This window comes from Solanum dulcamara, chromosome 10 (assembly GCF_947179165.1).
Source record: "Solanum dulcamara chromosome 10, daSolDulc1.2, whole genome shotgun sequence".
NCBI lineage: Eukaryota > Viridiplantae > Streptophyta > Magnoliopsida > Solanales > Solanaceae > Solanum > Solanum dulcamara.
In genome coordinates, this window is record NC_077246.1 from 8,842,934 (window position 1) to 8,864,215 (window position 21,282).

The 21,282-nt window shown below is 35.1% G+C and overlaps 2 protein-coding genes across 5 annotated transcripts; one reads left to right on the top strand and one right to left on the bottom strand.

Moving 5' to 3' along the window:
• Nucleotides 1-2,649: 2,649 nt before the first annotated feature.
• Nucleotides 2,650-16,741, top strand: LOC129870736 (glucose-6-phosphate isomerase, cytosolic 2B). Of its 4 annotated transcripts, XM_055945589.1 has the most exons (25): nt 2,650-2,832; nt 2,919-2,995; nt 3,081-3,162; nt 3,248-3,295; nt 4,026-4,181; nt 4,255-4,351; nt 4,463-4,505; nt 4,724-4,791; nt 4,887-4,971; nt 6,796-6,844; nt 7,820-7,892; nt 8,032-8,092; nt 8,658-8,724; nt 9,660-9,716; nt 9,800-9,853; nt 9,935-10,063; nt 10,278-10,305; nt 10,518-10,681; nt 10,781-10,844; nt 14,387-14,460; nt 14,568-14,621; nt 14,701-14,769; nt 15,339-15,428; nt 15,525-15,632; nt 16,464-16,741. In XM_055945589.1, the coding sequence occupies exons 1-25, from the start codon at nt 2,782-2,784 to the stop codon at nt 16,512-16,514; spliced, it is 1,899 nt and encodes a 632-aa protein (XP_055801564.1). In that variant the 5' UTR covers nt 2,650-2,781; the 3' UTR covers nt 16,515-16,741. The 4 variants fall into 4 exon arrangements, with proteins under 4 accessions (XP_055801564.1, XP_055801565.1, XP_055801566.1 ...); XM_055945590.1 differs by lacking the exon at nt 10,518-10,681 and having other exon boundaries at nt 10,278-10,316; XM_055945591.1 differs by lacking the exons at nt 10,278-10,305; nt 10,518-10,681.
• A 214-nt stretch (nt 16,742-16,955) lies between these two features.
• Nucleotides 16,956-20,511, bottom strand: LOC129870737 (50S ribosomal protein L13, chloroplastic-like). Its single transcript, XM_055945593.1, has 4 exons — nt 20,187-20,511; nt 19,102-19,287; nt 17,962-18,132; nt 16,956-17,315 (listed from the first exon to the last, which is right to left on the bottom strand). Exons 1-4 carry the CDS (start codon nt 20,415-20,417, stop codon nt 17,199-17,201), a joined length of 705 nt encoding a protein of 234 aa, XP_055801568.1. The 5' UTR covers nt 20,418-20,511; the 3' UTR covers nt 16,956-17,198.
• Nucleotides 20,512-21,282: the final 771 nt, after the last annotated feature.

The window sequence follows — 21,282 nt, forward strand, 5'->3', positions numbered from 1 at the left end:
GTTGGATCGTGACATCTACTAGTCGTAGAGTTGAATCATAACTATTTATGATCTGGCAGCCAAACTCCGAATGAGGCAAACTTGATGGCGTTGAAAAGAGGATTCAAAGACCTTTATTTTGATAGGTCATGGGCCACCTAATTCTTTATATTCTAGTAGATATGATCGTTTGAAGTTTATTCAAGTAAAATCTTTTTACCGAAACTCAATCGGTAAGGAAGTTTTCAACTTGAATTTGTGCTAGAGGATCCTTATAACCTTAATTCATCTCCAAATCTATCATCACACTAAATAATTAACCTCCACACAATTATGAATCATCAGGTACAACCCCATAAACATATGAAGGATGGCTCGGTCTTAGCTTAATTTTTTTTGGGGTGTTACAAAAATGTGAATGGTACAAGTGCGGTATTGTGACCCCGAGATGAGAGCAATGAAGTGTGGATAAGTTATTAGATAAATAAGAGCATTAAGAGGTGTACCCATAATCGTATATAATCATATGAGACTCTAATTAAGATTATGATTTTCTATGTGTACCTAGATAGTATATTTGAGTTGTCAATATGGGGTAGGCTGATGTAAGTTTTCTTTATTATCCTTAAGAGTTTGGTCGAAGGGATCATATATAGATAATGATGAGCCTCTTAAATATAGTTCAAGTGTCCTTCAATTAGGCAGATATGAACTTAGAAGGATGGTATTAGCAGGCTAAGAAGAAGAAGTCATAGTATTAAGAATTAGAAAAAGCAGCTTTATAAGATAATGCGGGTAACAATTATAGAAAGACTTCTATAAAAGCAGGATAAAGTTAAGAGAAACATCTCAAAGAGAAGCTTTAGAAGGAATCTTAATACCTGCACTTAAAGAGTTTAGTAGACATGAGATTAACATTTTTCAAGTATTAGAGTAAAGTAAATATAAACCAGTTTAGAGAATGTGGAATAGGTCCATAGCCTTAGAGTGTTGGCTTCAAACTTAAAAGGGAGATGATAAATTGAGGACCAAGTTAAGTGATGAGAGTCAGATAGTGATGTGTTCAGAAAAAGTTCTGGTGGTATATCAGTCCATTCCTTTTCTAGCGCATTCCTCAAATTTTAATTGTTATAACACCCTATTGATGTCTCACATATCAGTATTATGTCCACGACCTATGCTCATATACTTCAAACAAATTAACATCTATGCTTAGTTCTCAGAATAAGAGATAAAGACTTTAGCCCATTAATTTTAATCTTACTCCATAAAGTTTCGAATATCAGCCTCATGATATGAATCATATTACGTCATGTATGTTTTCTAATCAGATTTCTTAAATGAATTGTGCTTATGGTCTTTTACTCGTCTTTCCAGTAATCTTTTTCTTTCAGTCTTGATGGTGATGCTGATAGTAGTAGTTGAGTTATGGCATATGGGAGAGAGTGGGTGTTCCTATTGTGATAGTTGTGGTGTACTCATTCCATTTAAGGTTATAGATGTGGAGGAAGAGCAAGATGGGATTTTGTTATGTACAATAGATAGATAAGAGTATATTGGTGTGCCTTTTAGTAGAAGTCAATGAAATTGTGGATGTATAGATGCTAAGGTAGACATAAAAATTCTTAACTGAGGTTGACTTCAAAAAAGCCATAAAGTGATTAGAATAATAGGCTTGAATGTGTGGTTGTCTTTATGTGAATGATTACATTAGGCTATTGATGACTTCTTATTATGAGTTTCAAGTAAGTGTATTAGAGCCTGTTTGAAATAGCTTATAAGTAGCTTATAAGTTGTTTTCGGATTTTTTGAGTGTTTAGATGGCCAATTTAAAGCCACTTTATGCTTAAAATAAGCCCCAAAAATAATTGGATCTGTTTGCATTAGCTTATAAGCAACTTAAAATAAGTTAATCCGAACAAGCTATTAGAGTAGTAAGAGAAGTAGCATCCTCTAAAGGAAAGTCCCTACAGAGGTATAGAACATGAATTTGTAATTCATAGTAGCATGGTCATCTTATGGGTAGCACCTTGTGATTTAAAGTTAGGCTTGAACACAATAAGAATATGCAACTAGACTTAGGCTTTAGTGGGAGCTATAAGTAGGCTTTAGTGGGAGCTATAAGTTCAGCTAATGAAGTGTAATATTCAAGAAGAAGAGCGTTGCTGAGAAGAGTTGGCAAGCTTAAAGGCTACAAGTCGTATCTCTTAATGCATAGTAATCCTACTCTTATATTATGCCCATAATTATCTTCCTAGAAATTATGAGAAATTTTCGTTTCTACTTTGTACTCGTGCCTTGTGCAATTTCCTAACTTGGCCATCATTCGAGGACAAATGATCTCAAGGGGTTGATGTTGTAATACCCAAGAATTTCTACGCTAAGACTTAAGTCATTTTTCATCTGCGTGTAAGCCCGAACCTAATAATTTTAATTATATATATGTGTTAGGATCAATTCTTAACTATTTGAAGTGTATTTGATGTGAATTAAGGTACTAAGAAACCTTAGTACTTAGTCATGTTCAAAGATTCTCTAAATTTAATTGTCTTACTATTTTTAATTATAATTATATTAATTGTATTTTTTTAGCAAATAGTAAAAATTCAAAAATATGTGCAATTATTTATATTTTTATATAATAATTTTGAAGCCCTTACTCTCTTTTTTTTTTTTTTTTGGGTTTTGCCTAAAGGCACTGAGTGGCGCCGATCACTACATCTATCTCTTGAACTTAGCTCCTATTCACATTCTTCATTCCCCTGATCGATCGTGTTGAAAGTAAAAAAAAATTATTCAGAGATGGCTTCGTCTACTTTAATTTGCGATTCTGAGCCCTGGAAGGATTTACAAGTAAGCAATTTCAGAATTAACCCATATGAATATGAATTAATTACTCCTATGTTGTAATTAAATGTGAAATTTCTGTGTTATCTCAGGCTCATGTTGATGATATTAACAAGACTCATTTGCGTGATTTGATGAATGACACTAATCGATGCCAGTCAATGATGGTGTATGATATACTTATTTGCTTTAATTATGTGCTAGTTAATCCAAGATCTTTCCGAAACATTTTAATTTTTTTAATCAATGTATAGGGAGTTTGATGGAATTCTGTTGGATTACTCGAGACAACGAGCTAACCTTGATACGTTGAATAAGCTCTTCAATTTAGCTGAGGTTTGTTTGTTTCCTTATACTAATCTCTTTCAGGTGCTTAGAAAGTTATATAACCTCGCATTCTTTGTGTTTTGTGATGATGCAGGCAGCACGTGTCAAGGAGAAGATTAATCGGATGTTCAATGGAGAGCATGTAAGAAGGTTACTTATGGTGAAAAATAGTCTTAGATAGTTGCATTAGGATAAGATAACTTTGTTCTTCAATACATGTTATTTTCTGTTCCATGTTTACCCTTTAATTTAATTTAATTGTGCATTTTATTATCATCGACTGTATTGAACTTGAAATTGTGAATGTAGTATGTTTATTTTTTCTTGTATGCCAAATGGAATCATCAACAGCTTAAATGTAATTGAGGAACTACAATAATTTGTCTTGTAGGCCAAGTGAATAATCAACATCTTAAATATAATCAAGGAACTAGGATATCTTCTAACTCACAAAGGCAGTTTTGTCTTTTACATTTGGTCATCCTATGAGAAGCCAAAAATTTTATCAGAAAACTGATTAAGCACTTTGTATTAGTATTATAAAATTTGCATTTCTTCTATGTTACTAAGCTGTATAAAGGATTTACGTATTGTCTACATTTACGTGTCCTGTCTACAAAAAAATTTTCTCCTTCAAATAGTAGGAATTTTGGTAATTCAAATATTGACCGTCAATATCAGTGTGCTCTAATGACTTGGGGGGAGGGGGAGGGACACTGACAAAGGATCGTTAGTTAATCTGATATTAACAACTCGAATGCTCACTTACCTATGGAGAAGTTACTAGTTCTTACAGTATTTTGATATTTTTTAGTTATTATGTTTATTCGGTCAACTAGTGAGTGGTTTGCAATATTTAATCTTTCTTGTAGATAAACAGCACAGAAAACAGATCCGTTCTTCATGTTGCATTGCGTGCTCCAAGGGATGCAGTCATAAATAGTGACGGGAAGAATGTTGTCCCTGAGGTTTGGCATGTTCTTGATAAGATCCGAGACTTCTCTGAGAGGGTTCGCAGTGGTGCCTGGGTAATATCTATTATCAAAGAGATTCATTTAAGCAATACTGCTAAGTTTCTAATCAAGAGGCAATTCTTGATAGGTTGGAGCCACTGGAAAAACATTGAAAGATGTTGTAGCTATTGGTATAGGTGGCAGTTTCTTAGGCCCTTTGTTCGTACACACAGCTCTTCAAGCAGGTATGTATACGACCCCCTCATCCAAAAAAATTCTATTCATTTGTTTTGCTTTCTTTGCTGTCTAGTTTTTAACTAGCCAAATGTTAAAATTTTAAACTTGAAATATTACAGAAGCGGAGGCTATTGAGTGTGCAAGAGGGCGCCAGTTGCGATTGTAAGTGTGAAGGAATTATTTAAACCAATTCTGGTTTTGAGCAAGTAGTTTTGTTCAAAACTCATTTGGCCGATAGTAACCTTTTAACTGCCATGCATCTATTGCCATACATGTTGTGTCCCGCTTTAAATGGTCCCGTATTTCTAGTTTAGAGCAAATAAATTGCTCTCTTTCTGAATTGTGAGAATAACTACATTTACATTTCTTTGTGGTTGCAGTCTTGCAAATGTTGATCCAATTGATGTAGCCAGAAATATAACAGGCTTGAATCCTGAAACAACTCTAGGTGAATTAATGTTTATTGATGTTATTTTCCTACAAATAGAGAAATGTAAACTTATCAGACTTATCCTTGATACTATCTTCTTTTCTTGCTTGAAGTTGTGGTAGTCTCGAAGACGTTTACTACTGCCGAGACAATGCTAAATGCCCGTACAATGAGGGAATGGATCTCTTCTGCATTAGGGTAAGTGTGACAATGTTTACGTCCATCTTTTGACATGTTTTATTTACTGTTATACTTTTGGACAATTGATTTTTATTCTGTGCTTCATTAATGGGAAGTATTGACAGTACAAGTGATGGGACCTTAGTCTGTATCTCTACCTGAAACCGACTAGCTAGCCTGAGTTGGTTACCTTAGATCAATTGTGCATGATGTTAGATTAACCTACTTGACTGTCCTGGTTCTAACAAAACCCACTGCACCCACCTGGTTAAAGAAAATGTTAGTGTCTCCACTTTCATCTGAAAAGATATTAAGAGAAATTCAGTTTTGGCCTGTTGCCTTCTACCGCATCATTTCAAACGAAGTTTTACCATAACGTGTGTCAAGGTGATATCAGGCTACATAGAGAGAAACCCAGGTTCATCAGTTATGGTGCACACATTAATTTAACCTTTTTCTAGAAGGCACATTCATTTAACCTTTTAGTGACATGTATCTTTAGTCCATTCTTTGTTGATTTTTCCGTTGCTGGACGAGTCTTAATTTGGTAAAGAGAGCCTGATAATTCTGAACGATGACTGCAGCCCAAGAGCGAGGATCCACCACTCTTTCTAACCCCAAAACCACGGTTGCCATGCACATCATCAAAACCACTAATGTTGCCCCAATGTGTCCATTGAAAATCTCCGCCAATGAAAACCTTCTCGGTGCTCGGCAAACCTCCCAAAATTGCATCCAATTCCTCCCAAAAAAGCGTCTTGACCTCGTCTAAACCTGAATGCAGAGCGTAAGCACTAACGACGTTCAAAGTTAGCCCAACAAAGATTAGCTTGATCGCCAACAACCGATTGTTAACCCTCCGAATATCTACCACTTGCTTCCTAAGGTCTCCATCTACTAGAATGCCTACACCATACTTGTTCCCCAGGCTTCTTGAGTACCAAAGTTTGAACCCGTCCACATCCCAAGGCTTAGAACCTACCAATCTAGTCTCTTGAATGCATGCCATATTGATCTTCCTCTTCTTAAGGATCTTCACTAACTCAATGGACTTTCCGAACAAAAGAATGTCACCTTACTATAATATGTAATTAGAAATAATTTAATTTTAAAATTCTCCTTTTACCCTTAATGAAATGATTTACAGCCACACAAATATTTAAGGATTGTTTTAGACCACAAGTTTCGAAAGTTTTTCCTTTTTTCTTAAACATCTGCCAAGTCAAATGGTGCCACATAAAATGGGACGGAGGGAGTACATTCTTTGTTGCTTTCTTCCTATTAAAATATCTTAAAACCTGACAAATATTCATGCATAAAATTATACAAACAGCTAATTCAGCTGACAAGAGACTACTTTGGATAGGTTGTTGACCAGTTCAATTCCTAGAAATCAGGTTAAACCTGTAGAAAGGGAAGCATGGGAAAAAATGTGAACCAACCAAGCTTCCATCATCTTCTACACGATTTATTACTGCTATTGTTGGAAACAGCCTCTGGCAGAAATGCAAGGTAAGGCTGCGTACAATAGACCCTTGTGGTCAGGCCCTTCCCCGGACCCTGCGCATAGCGGGAGCCTTAGTGCACCGGGCTGCCCTTTTATTGTTATCACCAGCTAAAAAAAAAAAGCTTAGCAAATGAAACATGGTAGTTCAACTTTACATCAGTCAGTATATATTGAAGGGATCACTTAGTTTGTTGGCATACTGGTCACTTGTTCAGCTATTGAAGTGTATTGACCAGTGCTTATTTATTTTGGATTTTTAGTGTCAGTTTTGTTTTTCACAAATCTTTGCTTGACTTGGACCTCCCTTTTCCGGGGAGGGCATTCTTACTTTTTAGACCTCAGGCAGTTGCAAAGCATATGGTTGCAGTTAGTACCAATCTTAAGGTGCGGTCATCTCCTTTGCTCATCTGTTTGTGTGTCATTTGAATCACTTCTTGCAATGAAATCATACTTATTCAAATTATTTCTAGCAAACGTGTTTTTGTTCTTTTTGCCTTTGTGGGATATAGCATGTTTGAGTTTAGCTTGATTTTGATAGTGTATCTTTGTTTAAAACAAATATCACATGATTTCTGGCTTGCAGCTTGCAAAACCTTTGACATGATATAGAGTTTTAGATGTTAACTTGACATATATATTATATACGTAATAGTAGAATGAAAATTTGAAGTGATGATTGAAAAGTTAGTTTGATAGAAAATATCACATCACATTCCATCAACTTTAAAATTGTGATATTCTAATGATTTTGAATTCTTGAAAGTTCTGAAATTTGTAGAAGTGGAATGTTATTAAGCAATTATTAACTTTCCAATAGTGCCATGAATCGGAGGAGTTATCAGAGTATCCAATTTTTCCTCTAGATAAATCCTGATGAAGTACTAGAAAACAGCTTGGTTGTTGCTAAATCGGTCAGTTTTTATCTCGAAATGTAAATGGACCCTGTTTCGTCGTCAGGCCAACACTAATGACTGCTAGAATTACAAAGTCCTAGAAGGGTTTCCCCTAGTCAGTGCATTTTGTAGAATGCCTTTTTCTTTTTGATCGGTTGCATTTTGTAGAAAGTATTGCCCATCTTCTTCTAGTTTGTCTTCCAATTTCCCTTATCTAGTGAGTAATTTGTTAAGCTTTTGTCCTCCTACAAATTTAAACAATATATAATTTTATTTAGGTGGTGCTTTACTGGGCAACTTTATTCCATTGAATTCCATCTGTTATATGGATTGGGGAGTACCTTTTTTGTTGATCATAGAAAGGATATTGGAGATTTCTGGTTTAACTAGATCTTAAAATCATCACTAAAGATACATTATATATTAGCTCACTATATTCTTTACTAAATGTATCAATTTGTAACAGCTCGTAGAACAATTTGGCATTGATCCAAATAATGCATTCGCTTTCTGGGACTGGGTTGGAGGTCGATATAGTGGTAAGTGTTTTTAAGAGTATCTTGGCAGATGCACACAGATTTTGCTATCAAATTTTGTTTATCTAAATGTATATTAAAGGATTACTTATTAAAAGAAGGAAATTTATCAAATATATTTATTTTAATCCTTGTTTTGCAGTCTGCAGCGCAGTTGGAGTATTGCCTCTTTCTCTGCAATATGGATTTTCCATTGTTGAGAAGTAAGTAATTTGCAGCTACCTTTGCACATAGATCCTTCATGTTATTTTAATATCTCATGCATCCTTTACGTTGACTATACACGTCTAAACGTTATAGGTTTTCAAATTGTATACTTTTCTCATGATCTATTGACAGGTCAAGTATAAACCATATCTGCTGATTAGTTATATCCATAACATCTGGTCTCTTTTGTTTCATAATCATCACCTCGAGTATATGGTGAAAAGCTAGACTGGAAATAAATTGCCTCCTTTTGCCCACTTAGTGATGTCAGGCTGTACTTTTTCTATTGCATAGTTTGGTGTCTCCATCTCTTAGCTTAATTATTAGGATGTTGTTTGCCAACTTTATTGGTTTGGCGGTTTAACTTTCGACATCAAGAGAACACTATATATCTGAAGCCTCCAGCGTTTTTCTCTTCCGAAGAATTGGTTGTCATAGGGTAGCAGCTTCCTTAATTGTTATGTTGCATGTGATAGGTGTTTCATTTTGCTACCTATTTTCTTTTGCTTCTGGTTGTACTGCTTTAATAATTTTTTCTGACATGTTCTCTATTTTTTTAAGATTTCTGAAGGGAGCTTCAAGTGTTGATCAGCATTTCTTCTCAGCCCCATTTGAGAAAAATATACCTGTATGTCCCAGCTAATAGAAACTTATGTTTATGTCCTCTCTTATACTTAATTGTTCTATTCTCTTATGAACGTTAGGGCTATAATATTTCTGTAATGTTCACTTGGTATACCCAGTGATGTAATTACATCGGTAAGTGTGCATTCCGCCTTAGAGAGTTCAGAAGTCCAAACTGAGGGGCTAAGTATAAATGCACACTTCACAAACAATAATATGTTGTCAGATTGTTTGATGCAAATGAATGTGTGCTTATACTGATGTATATCATGTCTACTTGTGTTTCCTCCATATCTTAGACTGGTAGCTTCATTCTACTCCTAGCCAATGAGGTGATCTGTTGATTAAGTTTATATCCCTACCCAGATATTGAGCCAAGCCTGTACCCTTGATTTTTTGTCGGATTCAATTTTCCCAGAGCAATCAAACAGTTTATAGCTCTTATTGCTTGATCAGCTGTTATGATGATTGGATGGTTCAGTGTCTTCTAGCCTGGTCCCGTCTTGCATGTTTGCATTCTGATTATTCTTACCAAGCTAGTGAATCTGAAGTTTTCCCTTCTGTGGTTAGGCATCTTTCTCTGTTACCTTCTTGTTTCATAAGGCTCAAAGCTTTCCTAGCTCCGGGCTCTGTTACACATTTTATCTATACGCTTTGTTGTCTCTTTATTTCTCTGCAATATATTGTCTTTAGCTTTATTTTTTCTATTTTCCCCCGTTCTCTTCATACTTCGGATTCTTGAAGATTCTTTTGCAATTACTTACATCTTTAATTATTGGATTATTCTGCCAATGTAACAAATACTAAGCCTCAATCCCAAGCATTATCTGCTAATAGCAACTTTATATTCTGCTTGTCTAGTCAGATGCTTGATTTGCTTATATCACATCACTAAACTAAGTTGCTTGCTTGATTCTTAATATCACATCGTTGTTTCAGGTGCTTTTAGGCTTGCTGAGTGTGTGGAATGTCTCATTCCTTGGATATCCAGCAAGAGTGAGTATATTATCATTCTGCTTGCATCTGGAGTGTCTGGTCTGACTCATCAATACCATACTACTAAACATTTGATATTTCAGGCAATATTACCCTATTCTCAAGCATTGGAGAAGTTGGCACCTCATATTCAACAGGCATGTTATTCTAACTTGTTTGCTTGTATGTTATTCCAGATGCCATACTTACGTCCTTTACAAAAATTTGATTGAATTCAGGTCAGTATGGAGAGTAATGGGAAAGGGGTGTCTATTGATGGTGTCCCTCTTCCTTACCAGACTGGTGAAATTGATTTTGGTGAACCAGGGACAAATGGCCAACACAGCTTTTACCAATTAATTCACCAGGTAGCATAAGTTTCCAGTTCCAACAGTTCATGTTTTTCCTGAAATTATGCCCATTCTGTAGTTGATTGAGGCAGGTAACATGTGTCAACTTCTTCTTGTTCAAGATTGTATTGACACTTACAGTTTGTTGATTACATTTTTATCTTAGTACTGTTCAACTTAATAAAAATGTATGTAGAAGCTTTATGTTGTTATTTTGTTGTTCTTGGTGTAGGGATTGTGTCATTACGCGAAGAGCCTCTGTAAGAAAAGAGTATTGCTCATTTGCTTGAATTAAGAATCTTCTAAAGCATATTAATAATATAGTCTGAAGAAGACCTCTCACAAACTACATACGAGGTTATTAGAAAATTTCATTTGCATTCCTGTCCCACAAACTATAGTTTCAACATGATATGTAATATATCACGTGAATTAATTTAGGGAGATTTGTGAGTCTTCTTGTTGTTATTAGGTGGTGCTTTGGTTCTTCATTTAATTATTTTTTGGGATGTGGCGGTGGAAGGATGTCAATTTGGAGATTCTAGGTTGGTTAGCGAGGATGGTCCAAAACTCTTACATACTCTCCAGCTCTGCAAGAAGAGTAACCACCTCCCCCTCAAACAACCACCCCAAAAGGCAAACTGAAAACAAGTGCTCATGTATCTACTCTTGGTATGTTTAGTTTTATACAAAATCTTACTTGAATATTGAGTACCATCTTCCTGTAATTTTCAGGGTCGTGTTATTCCTTGTGATTTTATTGGTGTTGTTAAGAGTCAGCAACCTATATACCTGAAAGGTACCAATTCCTTTTACTTTTATATTCTTATTCTTCTTTTTCGTGTGTTCGATGAGCAATATATAAAAACTAATTTTGCCCTTGTCAAAGATAGTATAGAAAAGTTATCGTTTCCACAATGATTGGTACAGATAACGCTCAAATAGATTTTGATTGATGCTATTAAGGAAAATAATTCTTGTAGCTGAGGTAATTGTAAACCACGAGCATTGCAATGGAAACTAAACAAGTTAAAGACTCATCAGATATTCGAGAAATGGGCAGTGATTGATAATTTGCAATGAGACAAACTAGGGCAATCAACAAGATAGGTGCAAGATTATTCTCTAAGGATTTACTCTTATTCAAGGTTCGCTTCTAGGTATTATTGAATCTTGCTAATTCAATAATTAGTTAGATCATCCGTTGCTAACTGAGGTTCTTCTTTATAATTAACTCAAGTTTCATTAGATAAAATAATGAAACCATATTGTTCAAGGAAAACTTTGTGCGATGTTCTCTAACTTCAGTTAGATTAATAATTAAGTGTCAAAAACACACCTGAACTATCCCTCTTTTTTGAGTTTCATACCTAAACTATTGATAGTGTGAGTTTCATACCTAAACTATCGCTTATTAGCTTGAGAAAGACACCTCTCTCTTTTATTCCACTCTCATCATAGCGTGTGTATTACACTCTCTCTTTCATTTAAAAAAAGTTATCACATTACATTCCACATGGACAAAACATTCCATCTTAACAAAAATTAAATAAATTATTAGGATTAGTTAAAATTAAGATTAAAGTATTACCATCTCCCGGCCAAAAAAAAATTGTAAAATAAAATATAAAATAATATTTTTCTTACCTCACTCCACCACGTTCTCTCATCATACCCCACCTCCAATTTTTTAGTTTTATTTTTGTTTATTAATTTTTTTTTATAAAAGTTTTTTTAAAAATTCTTACTTCATCTCTCCCCACCCCCCTTCAAATAATAATTTAGGTATTTTTTTTTTAAAAAAATCTACCCCGCGCTATCCAACTCTCCGCTTTCAATTTTTTTTCGTTTTGTGTTATATATATATATGTGTGTGTGTGTGTGTGTGTGATTTTAGGAAAGTATTTTTTACTTGCCACAAGATTTTTCTTAAAATACATTTTTATTTCTGTTATATTCGGTATGCAAGTAGAAAAAAATATTTTCCTAAAAATATATATGCATATCTAACACAAAGCGAGAAAAATATATAAAAAAATAAATATAAATTAAGAGCGGAAGATTAGATGGGATGGGTATAATTTTATTTTTTTAAAAATAAAAATAATAATATTTTTTAGGAAGGAGTGGGGGAAGGGGATGAAGTATGCTATTTTTCTAAAAAATATTTTGTAAAAGAAATTTAAAAAACTAAAAAATATAAAAGGACGGGGATTTTGTTGCGGGGGGGGGGGGAGGTGGTGGAGTGCGTTGAGCAAAATATTTTAATTTTATTTTTAAAAAAATAATTTTTTTATAAAAAAATAATTTCATTTTTTTGGATAGAAATACTTTAATCTTTAACTTTTAAGTAATCTTAATAGTTTATCTAATATTTTTGTCAAGGTGGAATATTTTATCCATGTGGCAAGTTTTTAAAAAAAAATAGAGAAAGAGTAGAGAGAGTGTATTAAACACACCATCGAGGTGTGTTTCTCAAACTAATAAGTGATAGTTTATATATGAAACTTACACTTTCAATAGTTTAGGTATGAAACTCAAAAAAGGGGATAGTTTAGGTGTGTTTTTGACACTTATCTCGATTAATAATTCTCAAGTACTTCTGATCACTTTGAAGAATTACTAAATATGAACTGAACCATACGATGTGAAGATGTCACGCCTCAAACCCGGGGAGGCGCAATCGGCACCCGGTGCCTCAATTGACCGAGTGAACCGACTGAAATCATGCAACTTCAAGACTCGAAACCACAGGAAATCTGGGTCGACAAGGCCACCATACACAACACTGGCTACATAAAGAAATAACTAAAAATATTTTTATACACATAAGGTCAACAAGCCTAAATCAGAAACAACAACTAAAAACAAAGCTGACAAGGCCACACTAACTTAGAGGACCCACAAAAACGTTTACAAGCATCTAAGATCATAACCGCTAACACAGTTTGGACTGGGCCCCAACCTACCCATCAGCTACACAAATCAAATAAGACTCCTGACTCAGTAGTCCCGGGAAGAATGGAGCGTACCAATCATCCGTTGAACTCGACCACGCACAACGAGGGCTTGTGCCTACCTGTCAACCTGCAAGCATGAATGCAGCTTAACTTAAAGTTTTGTTTCGAGGCTCCCTTTGGCTTCTAACTTTGGTCCAATACTTTGAACATCTTCATACATCACTCTCTTGATACAATCACTCATTTGCAACCTCATTCTCCCGACATCTCATCGACGGGGTGACATAAAGCGGTAATATTAGACTTGTAAGTCTTCGGCGGCCTAATTTAACACTCCGAAAGTGCGGGGTGTTATAGAAGATATTCATCAAAACACTTCTCTTTTGATTAACATGTAATAACGATTACTCCATAGTTTCCATTAGAAACCCATCAGCAAGTTCTAATCATTCAACATGAGTTAAAACTGAAAGTGATAATCATTACGCCATATCCGTCTATGTTTTATGAGAAAATTACTCCCTCGAAGAGAAGTACATAGCAAATAAGAATAAAAAGCTAGAAAACATTACAACTAACTTCTCAATCCAAACTATTGTATGCAATTGATCATTGATGGGAACTCTTAGAAACCTCGTGTCTCCAAGCAAGGAGCTTTCCTCTACATTTTCATAGGTCAAAAGTCCTCCCAGGTCATGCTATCCATGTATATATACCGTGTAGAAATGACCTTGTACCAGAATATCCTTAATGAACCAAAGAAGGATCGCACATGCCTGAAATTAGCCTGGCACCCCGTGCTAACAGTAAAATCCCGAGACTCTGATTTCAACAGCAGAAAGGCCAAATTGCCCTTGGACAACATGCCACACGATGCTTGGCATGCGGTGCCCAGAGGGATTTCCCAAGACCATAATTCCTGCAGCTCTGATCCAAAATTTTCCTGGCACCTCGTGCCACACGGCACTGGGCATGGCATGCTAGGGTAATTTTGGGTCTTTTATTTTTTTCTTGTTAATTTTTCTCATGCACACTTGGTTCTCGACCCCTGAGCTTCGCTTTGGTTAATTTCCTTGAACTTCTATTCAGACTTCGAAGCTCCATTTCATCTGTTTTCGCTCCAAATTAGTTTTTCTACTGGAGAACAGGTCCTACACAATAAAACACACGTATTAAGTATGTAATGCTCAGATTCTATCTCAAACACGATTAAAGTATTCAATTATAAGGCGAAATGTAGCTAAAAAGCTACATTTCTAGCCTAATATCATGGTCTCTCATTCCATTTTACGGAGAAATACAAAATATAACATTGACACCTAGGTTACAGTCTGCTGCTTATTCCATTTGCTCCCCCTTATTTTGGGCAACTCATTTTCAGATGAAGTGGTGAGTAACCATGATGAGCTCATGTCGAACTTCTTTGCACAGCCAGATGCCCTTGCTTATGGGAAGGTGAGACACTCTTTCTATTTTTACAATATACCCACCACATACCTGAATAGTTGAAATTAGGAAATAGATCTCATTCAATTGATTATCATTACCGACTTTCTTCGCAGACACCAGAGCAGTTGCAAAAGGAGAATGTTCCTGAGCATCTTGTTTCTCATAAGGTAATTCCTAACATTCCATATTTGATGATATTGTGCTTTACTTAGAGGTCTATTCTCAAAATCCTCCAATATCTTGCAGACATTTTCTGGAAATCGACCTTCTCTAAGTATACTACTTCCATCATTGAATGCTTACAACATTGGACAGGTATGAGATATTAGACATTAAAGTATTTTACAAGTGTTTCTGAGTTTTGAGTGACACAGTATGTCCTATGCGTTGAGTTTGTACCATTGTATAAGTGACGGTGTGAAAATCAGTGCTACCTTTCTTGAACTGCATCGATGATTTTCAAATGAATTTTGTTTGTCATTAATGCAAGCTTAGTGCAATGGGCTGCCCATATATTTATTTTTTAGTATAGACCTTAGGGGGAAAGCGTGAGAAGGAATAGCTTACTGCATTTGAAAGAGACAATGAGGTGATTCCTTTGAGGTCGATTGATATTTTATTTTCCCAAATAAATTTCGTCAATGAAATTTCCATATAAATCTAATTAACTGAAAAGCTAATAAATTGCTACTTAAATGACCAATTGAATCTTGTACTCAGTTATCTTAATCCCTTAAAATATTCCATGTGAAGCTAGTCTATGTAATCCCTTAATTATGTCCCTTTTCTGGTAGAAAGTCCCACATTAGGACACATGCCTTTCTAGTTTGCTCCTTGTGATCCCTAATCTCAACTTCCCGCTATCATCTTCTACTTTCTTTCAGTTACTGGCCATCTACGAGCACAGAGTTGCAGTCCAAGGCTTTGTATGGTGTATCAATTCTTTTGATCAGTGGGGTGTGGAGTTAGGAAAGGTACTTCTAAGAGAATGGCTTGAAAAAGTGAGTAATTGAACATTCTATGATACTAATATAATACTGAGTTACCTTGTTTATTAATGTCCTCTGCAGTCTCTAGCGACTCAAATCAGAAAGCAACTTCATGCTTCTCGTAAGAAAAAAGAATCAGTTGAAGGCTTCAATTTCAGCACCAAAATGTTGATAACAAGATATCTCAAGGTATGACACGATTTTGTTAGACCAAAAGTGGAAAACTTGAGTTCTCAAATCCTAGGTAACAAGGTTAACTATGGTTTCCCAGAAAATTACCTATATTGTTGCATGGAAGTTCTTCTTTCGCTTTTGGAAATGTTACTTTAGAAATGAGATAGCTTATCTGGAAAAGTAGAGTAAAGAAAAGTTAACTTTAACGTGTTTCAGTTCTTAGGCAACACGAAACAATATTTGTCCAAAGTATCTTCAGATAGAAGTCATTTAATTCCTTCATGGGACACTGCATTGATCTCCCACCAATCCACTTTCTCTGTCCCCTTTTGGTCAATTCTTTTATGCTTTAGTTCAATTTTTCAGATTTCTTTTTGTGAACATTAGTTTCAAGATGATTATTTCTATGTATTCTAGATCTGCTCTCATGGACATTGACCCCTGATTAATCTTGAGTTTTTAAAACATAACCCTCTAATAGTTCCATGTAAGTTGTTAGCAAAAATATGGTGGTTCAAACAAATTGGATAGTAGTTCACATCACTTGCACTACTAAGTCTCAAAATAGAAGTCCCTTATTCTTAGGGTTTGCTTGGTTTGTAGAAAGGGATGTCCCTGGGATTATAACCCCACATCCTATATGGGATAGATTTATATCTTATTAGCCAAACCAATAACCAAACACGGGATAAAAGTATTTCAAAATTTCATACTGGGACTAGGACCAAAAGATCTATTTGTGCCTAGCCTTGACAACCCAACAGAGGGTTCATTGCTTTTTTATGATAAGTAGGTTTCATTGCACTATATTCATTGAAAGTTCACTGGAGATGTTTTTCTTGGCAGGCAAGTGCTGATGTTCCTTCTGATCCTTCAACTCTTCTACCAAATATATAAGGAATGTTAAGGATCGGGTTTGAGGACCACGGTTTAACGGAGGCGTCAACTTCAGTACCAAGCAAAAATGAACTAATGTTAAATAAACCAATTTTGAAGTTACATAAAAGTTTTGGTGTTATATGGCCACTCATCTTGGCAAACATATCGCTGCAGTTGTATCAATAAAATTCGAAATCTAAATATTCTGTGCGTTTGTTTATATTTTTGTAAAAATAATGGTCTTTCAACTTGCAAATCAATGTCAGTTTGTGTAAGTGAACAAAAAAATTAACTTGAAGGTTGAAAGAAAAAAAATTCAATTGAATACCCACGCGAAGGTGAATTTCGTGTAATATTTGAATGTCAAAACTCTTACAATACTGGGTCAGCATGGAACTTTAGATGCCAAATTGAAATACTTATAAAACCTCAAGCGCAATGATGCGTAACGAAGGGAGGTGACAAGAACCATTGAAGAAACATTCATTAGAACTGAAACCCCTAAACAACATAAATGGCTTAGAAAAGGTGGAGGCAAATAAATTTGTAATGAAAACCTCTACAAAAAGCATACAGAAGAATAGCAGGAGACCAGCTACAATATTGGAGTTCAAATATGAGGTAACACTTGTTAAACAGACAACTTAAAGGAGTATCAACAGTCAAAAATGAGAACCGCTCCTCAGTAGAATCGCTTAGAGTTCACCGCTGCTTCTGTATCCTTTTGTCTCTAATGGGCAATTCAACAGGTTTCTGTGCCTCATGAGGATGTTCAGGACCTTTATACACTTTAAGATGGGTAAATAGTTGTCTACCAAGCTGCATAAACAGAAAATTGAATCTTTTTAGTATTTGGAGTATATAAAATGTAAAAAAAGGCAGACTTTTTTCCCTACAGATTGTAATCAGTGATTCAAGGCAAAGCAAGTGCAATCACCACCAATTCTAAGATCCAATAAATGAACTTGTCAATGTCATTTGGGGGGGGGGGGGGGAGAACATGCACATGATAAGGAAAACCAGAAGCATGAGAAAACCACCGTTGCATAATTTAGAAGTAAACAATAGCCGTACAGAGATGATGTAGGATTAAGGGTAAGGTATCTGTTAATCCATTCTCTGCATACAACCCTCCATTCAAAGAAGTAATACTCTTTTATGCAGAGGCGAATCTAGGATTTAAAATCATTAGTTCGAAGTGGGGTTGGTTTATATGTGAGTGTATGTGTGTGTAAAAATAAATAATACACATACACACACAAAAACACGAGTATATTGTAAGTTCCATGGATGATACCGCTATGTGAGAGTTATTATGGAGTCCCTAAAATCTGATAAGTGATACTTTGTCCCCAACATTATATCTAAATTGCCTAACATCTTCTTTAGGTTGATCGACATAATTAAGAAAACTCATATAGGTCTAACATGGAATGAAACTCCACAAATAGTAAAGCATACTGACCCTTCCTTTGGGAAGCATGCCACGGACAGCATGCTCAATGATTCTTTCAGGAATTCTCTGTTGCAGTTGATCAAAAGTCTCCACTGTCATCCCACCTGGTCTGCCAGAGTGCCTCCTATAAAGTTTTTGGCTCCTCTTCTTCCCAGACACAGCAACCTTCTCAGCATTAACCTTTTGGTGTTCAAGTAAAAACAAAATTACTCAGCTATCAAACTGCAGACTAGCAAATAATTTACACTCAAAGAGAGCTAGAAAGTGAAAGTTATATAATGCTATCTTACACACTAGGTCCCCTGTCCAGATGTGGGGTCAAACAATCTAATTTTCTTATTTACCCAACTAATATGGCAGTGGCGCATGCCTAATTGTCATATTTAATGCTCATGTGGATTAACGAAGGTATAATTTGAAGTGTGTAATTCAAGTTTAACCTTGGTTAAGTGATACTACGAGAAGTGATCAGACAGTAAGTAGCACCAGGTTCCTATGCACACAAAGGATTTCATCAAAGTTGAACAAACAGAAGTCTAGCTAAGTGATAATAGGAGTGGTCAGGAAGTAAGCATCACCCGGCGTTTCTTATGCAACACAAAAGATTTCATCGAAGTTGAATAAAGAACCATGCCTCAGGGACCTCGATGTCATGAGATGCAAAATGAAAGAAGCCTCTAAAACTGAACATACTAGCAAAAGGCTTTCGTTGAAATATGACCAGTCATCAAAAATAATCACAAGGAAAGATAGCATTCACTCCTTTTTTCAAAAAACTGAGAAATTGCTGGGAATCAATGGCGTGTGATTTAGAACTTGGTGGATCTGAACCAGGCTCGTGTCTGCAGCAAGTTCAGATCCGTTCATTGCGTCTAACCTACACATCACATGTTGCTCTTTTTTTTCTATTGTTACATCACACGCTACTCTCTCACCACTAGTCCAAAGCCCAGGGGGGCACATTAAACATCCATTTTCATCTTTCAATGATCTTCTATCAAAGTCTGCTAAGACTACATGGTCCGACATTCTTAAGTGAGGATATGGAATTCATAGGACCTACAATTCAAAAAGGAAAAAGTAGGATCCCAATGCCCTTTTTCCTAAAAACAGCAGATAAGTTAACATGCTTTTCTCACAGAAACTTACCACTATGACAAATGCACCCATGTCAACACTTGGAGTGTATGTGGCCAGATTCTTCCCTCTCATATGTATCGCTATAGTTGATGCCAATCTTCCAAGAATTTTGTCAGTGGCATCAACGATATACCAAGGTTTGTCAGTGTTCACATGGTCAGCAGCCTTGGGATACCATGTCTCGTTCCAAATGTCCTACAGGAAGAAAGAAGAATAAGTTATCTGTCCTATCTTATCCATTCAATCATGCAGAAACATTCATACACCTTGCTTCAGCAACTCTAGACAAATTTTTAAAATAAAACTCGTGTTATGTTCATTGATTAAGAAAGTAAGTCATGTTGAATCACAAAACTTACGGACATCGCTAAACCTCAAGATAATATTATTGCCAGAGCTTATATTCTCCATAATATGCCTGATAGTTGCAATACTTTGGATCGATATGCCCCTAGTCATTCAACTCATCCCCGGACACTCTCTGTCTCTCTCAATATTAAAGTAGATAGTAGAAGCACCCCCAGCAGCAACACTACATGCAATTCAGTGTCTTTAACATTTCTTAAACATAGTGCCAATGAGATTTTCAAGTCATTGGTTAACTGCCAAAGCAGGCAATCTATCCTGGAGAGACACAGAATTACTTTGAAACTTAGCTTCTCATGTATTTCTGCAGGTAAGCTAGCAAAATTCATCTTTTTTCCTTTCGAAAGAAGGTGGTGCTGTCAATCTGTAGATTCAAGGGGATAGACAAAACATAGCATTATGAAATCTTATAGCTGTTTGACAGTTTCTTATTCAACTTGTCCAGTTTAAAAAGTCAATAAATTATTTATCACTTAATTCCTAATTTACCGTTGTTATTAACTATACAAATTTCCCAAAACCTTGAATCTATTATAATGCATTTTTAAGGACTGTGGCAAGTCATAAAAATGACGGGAAGCTTCGCTCAAGAATTGATTTTCCCAAAATTTAAGTATACGCAGGTAGCCTAGGTTTGAAAATCTAACGAATTATCAGCTCAGCTAGAGAAAACTCAAGTCAGATAAATAAATGGCGAAAAGATAAAAAGGGAGAAATTTTAAGTTTACAGGGCCATCGATTTCAGATTCTTCGAACATCCATCGCTGGTCAAGAGCAATATAAGCAGCTTTGTCTTGGCTACGAATTTGGGTTGTCCGATTGATCCTGGAAAGGGCTAATGATTGAAACGAAGGGGCTGCCATGGAGAAACCGAGAAACGGGGTTTTGTTAGGTGAAGAAGAGAGAGATTTTGGTGAAGGAGCAGTGAACATTAACGAAGAAGAGTATTGAAGAGCCATTGTTGTTATCTCTAGCTATCTACTCCTCGGCTCTTTGCCTCTCAGTCCTAAATGGTAAGACCCTCTCCAAGTAGATAAGGGGGAAAAAGGACAAAAGAAATATATTACAACTATAATATTATATAGAGAGTTTTTAGCAAAAATTGAGGGGAAAATGACATGACTTTAACTTTGTAATTTAGATTTGATATACTTTTCTTATAAAGGTGACTCATATATATTTATAAAAAAACTCATTTTAAATTTATTTTGTTTACTTTTTTAAACAAAATAATTCATGGAATATTTAATTCTTTTCACACGTGAATTTTTTTGACTTCTACTACTAATTTGGATTTATCATTTTGATGATTAAATTTATTTTTTAAAATTTATTTTCTGGTAAAATTTATCACAGATACCCTAATCTTTTTACAAATACAATTAAAAAAAATTACAATATAACTGCAAACAAATTAGTTTTAATTTTTTTCACTTTTTTCTTTCACATTAATTTTTTCTTTATTTTCTAATATTTTCACACTAAATAATGAAAGAAAAAACTGAAATAAGAATAAAAAACTCAAATAATGATAAGAAAATAGATCTATAAGGAAGATATTTAATTAAAACTCAAATTAATTGTGGAATCAAAGAAATAAAAAAAATCAAAAGGATTGAATATACCCCTGAACTTGGTTAGAAAGATCATACATACCCTCCAAACATGAATTGTTTTAATCAAAATCAAGTAAATAAATTTAAAATTATTTTTTTCACTTTCGTCAGTTAAAAAGTGTATATGTGAGCCACTTTTGTAACGATATGATATATGTGAGCCACTTTTATAATTGTAAGGATATATGTAAGTCATTTTATAACGAGG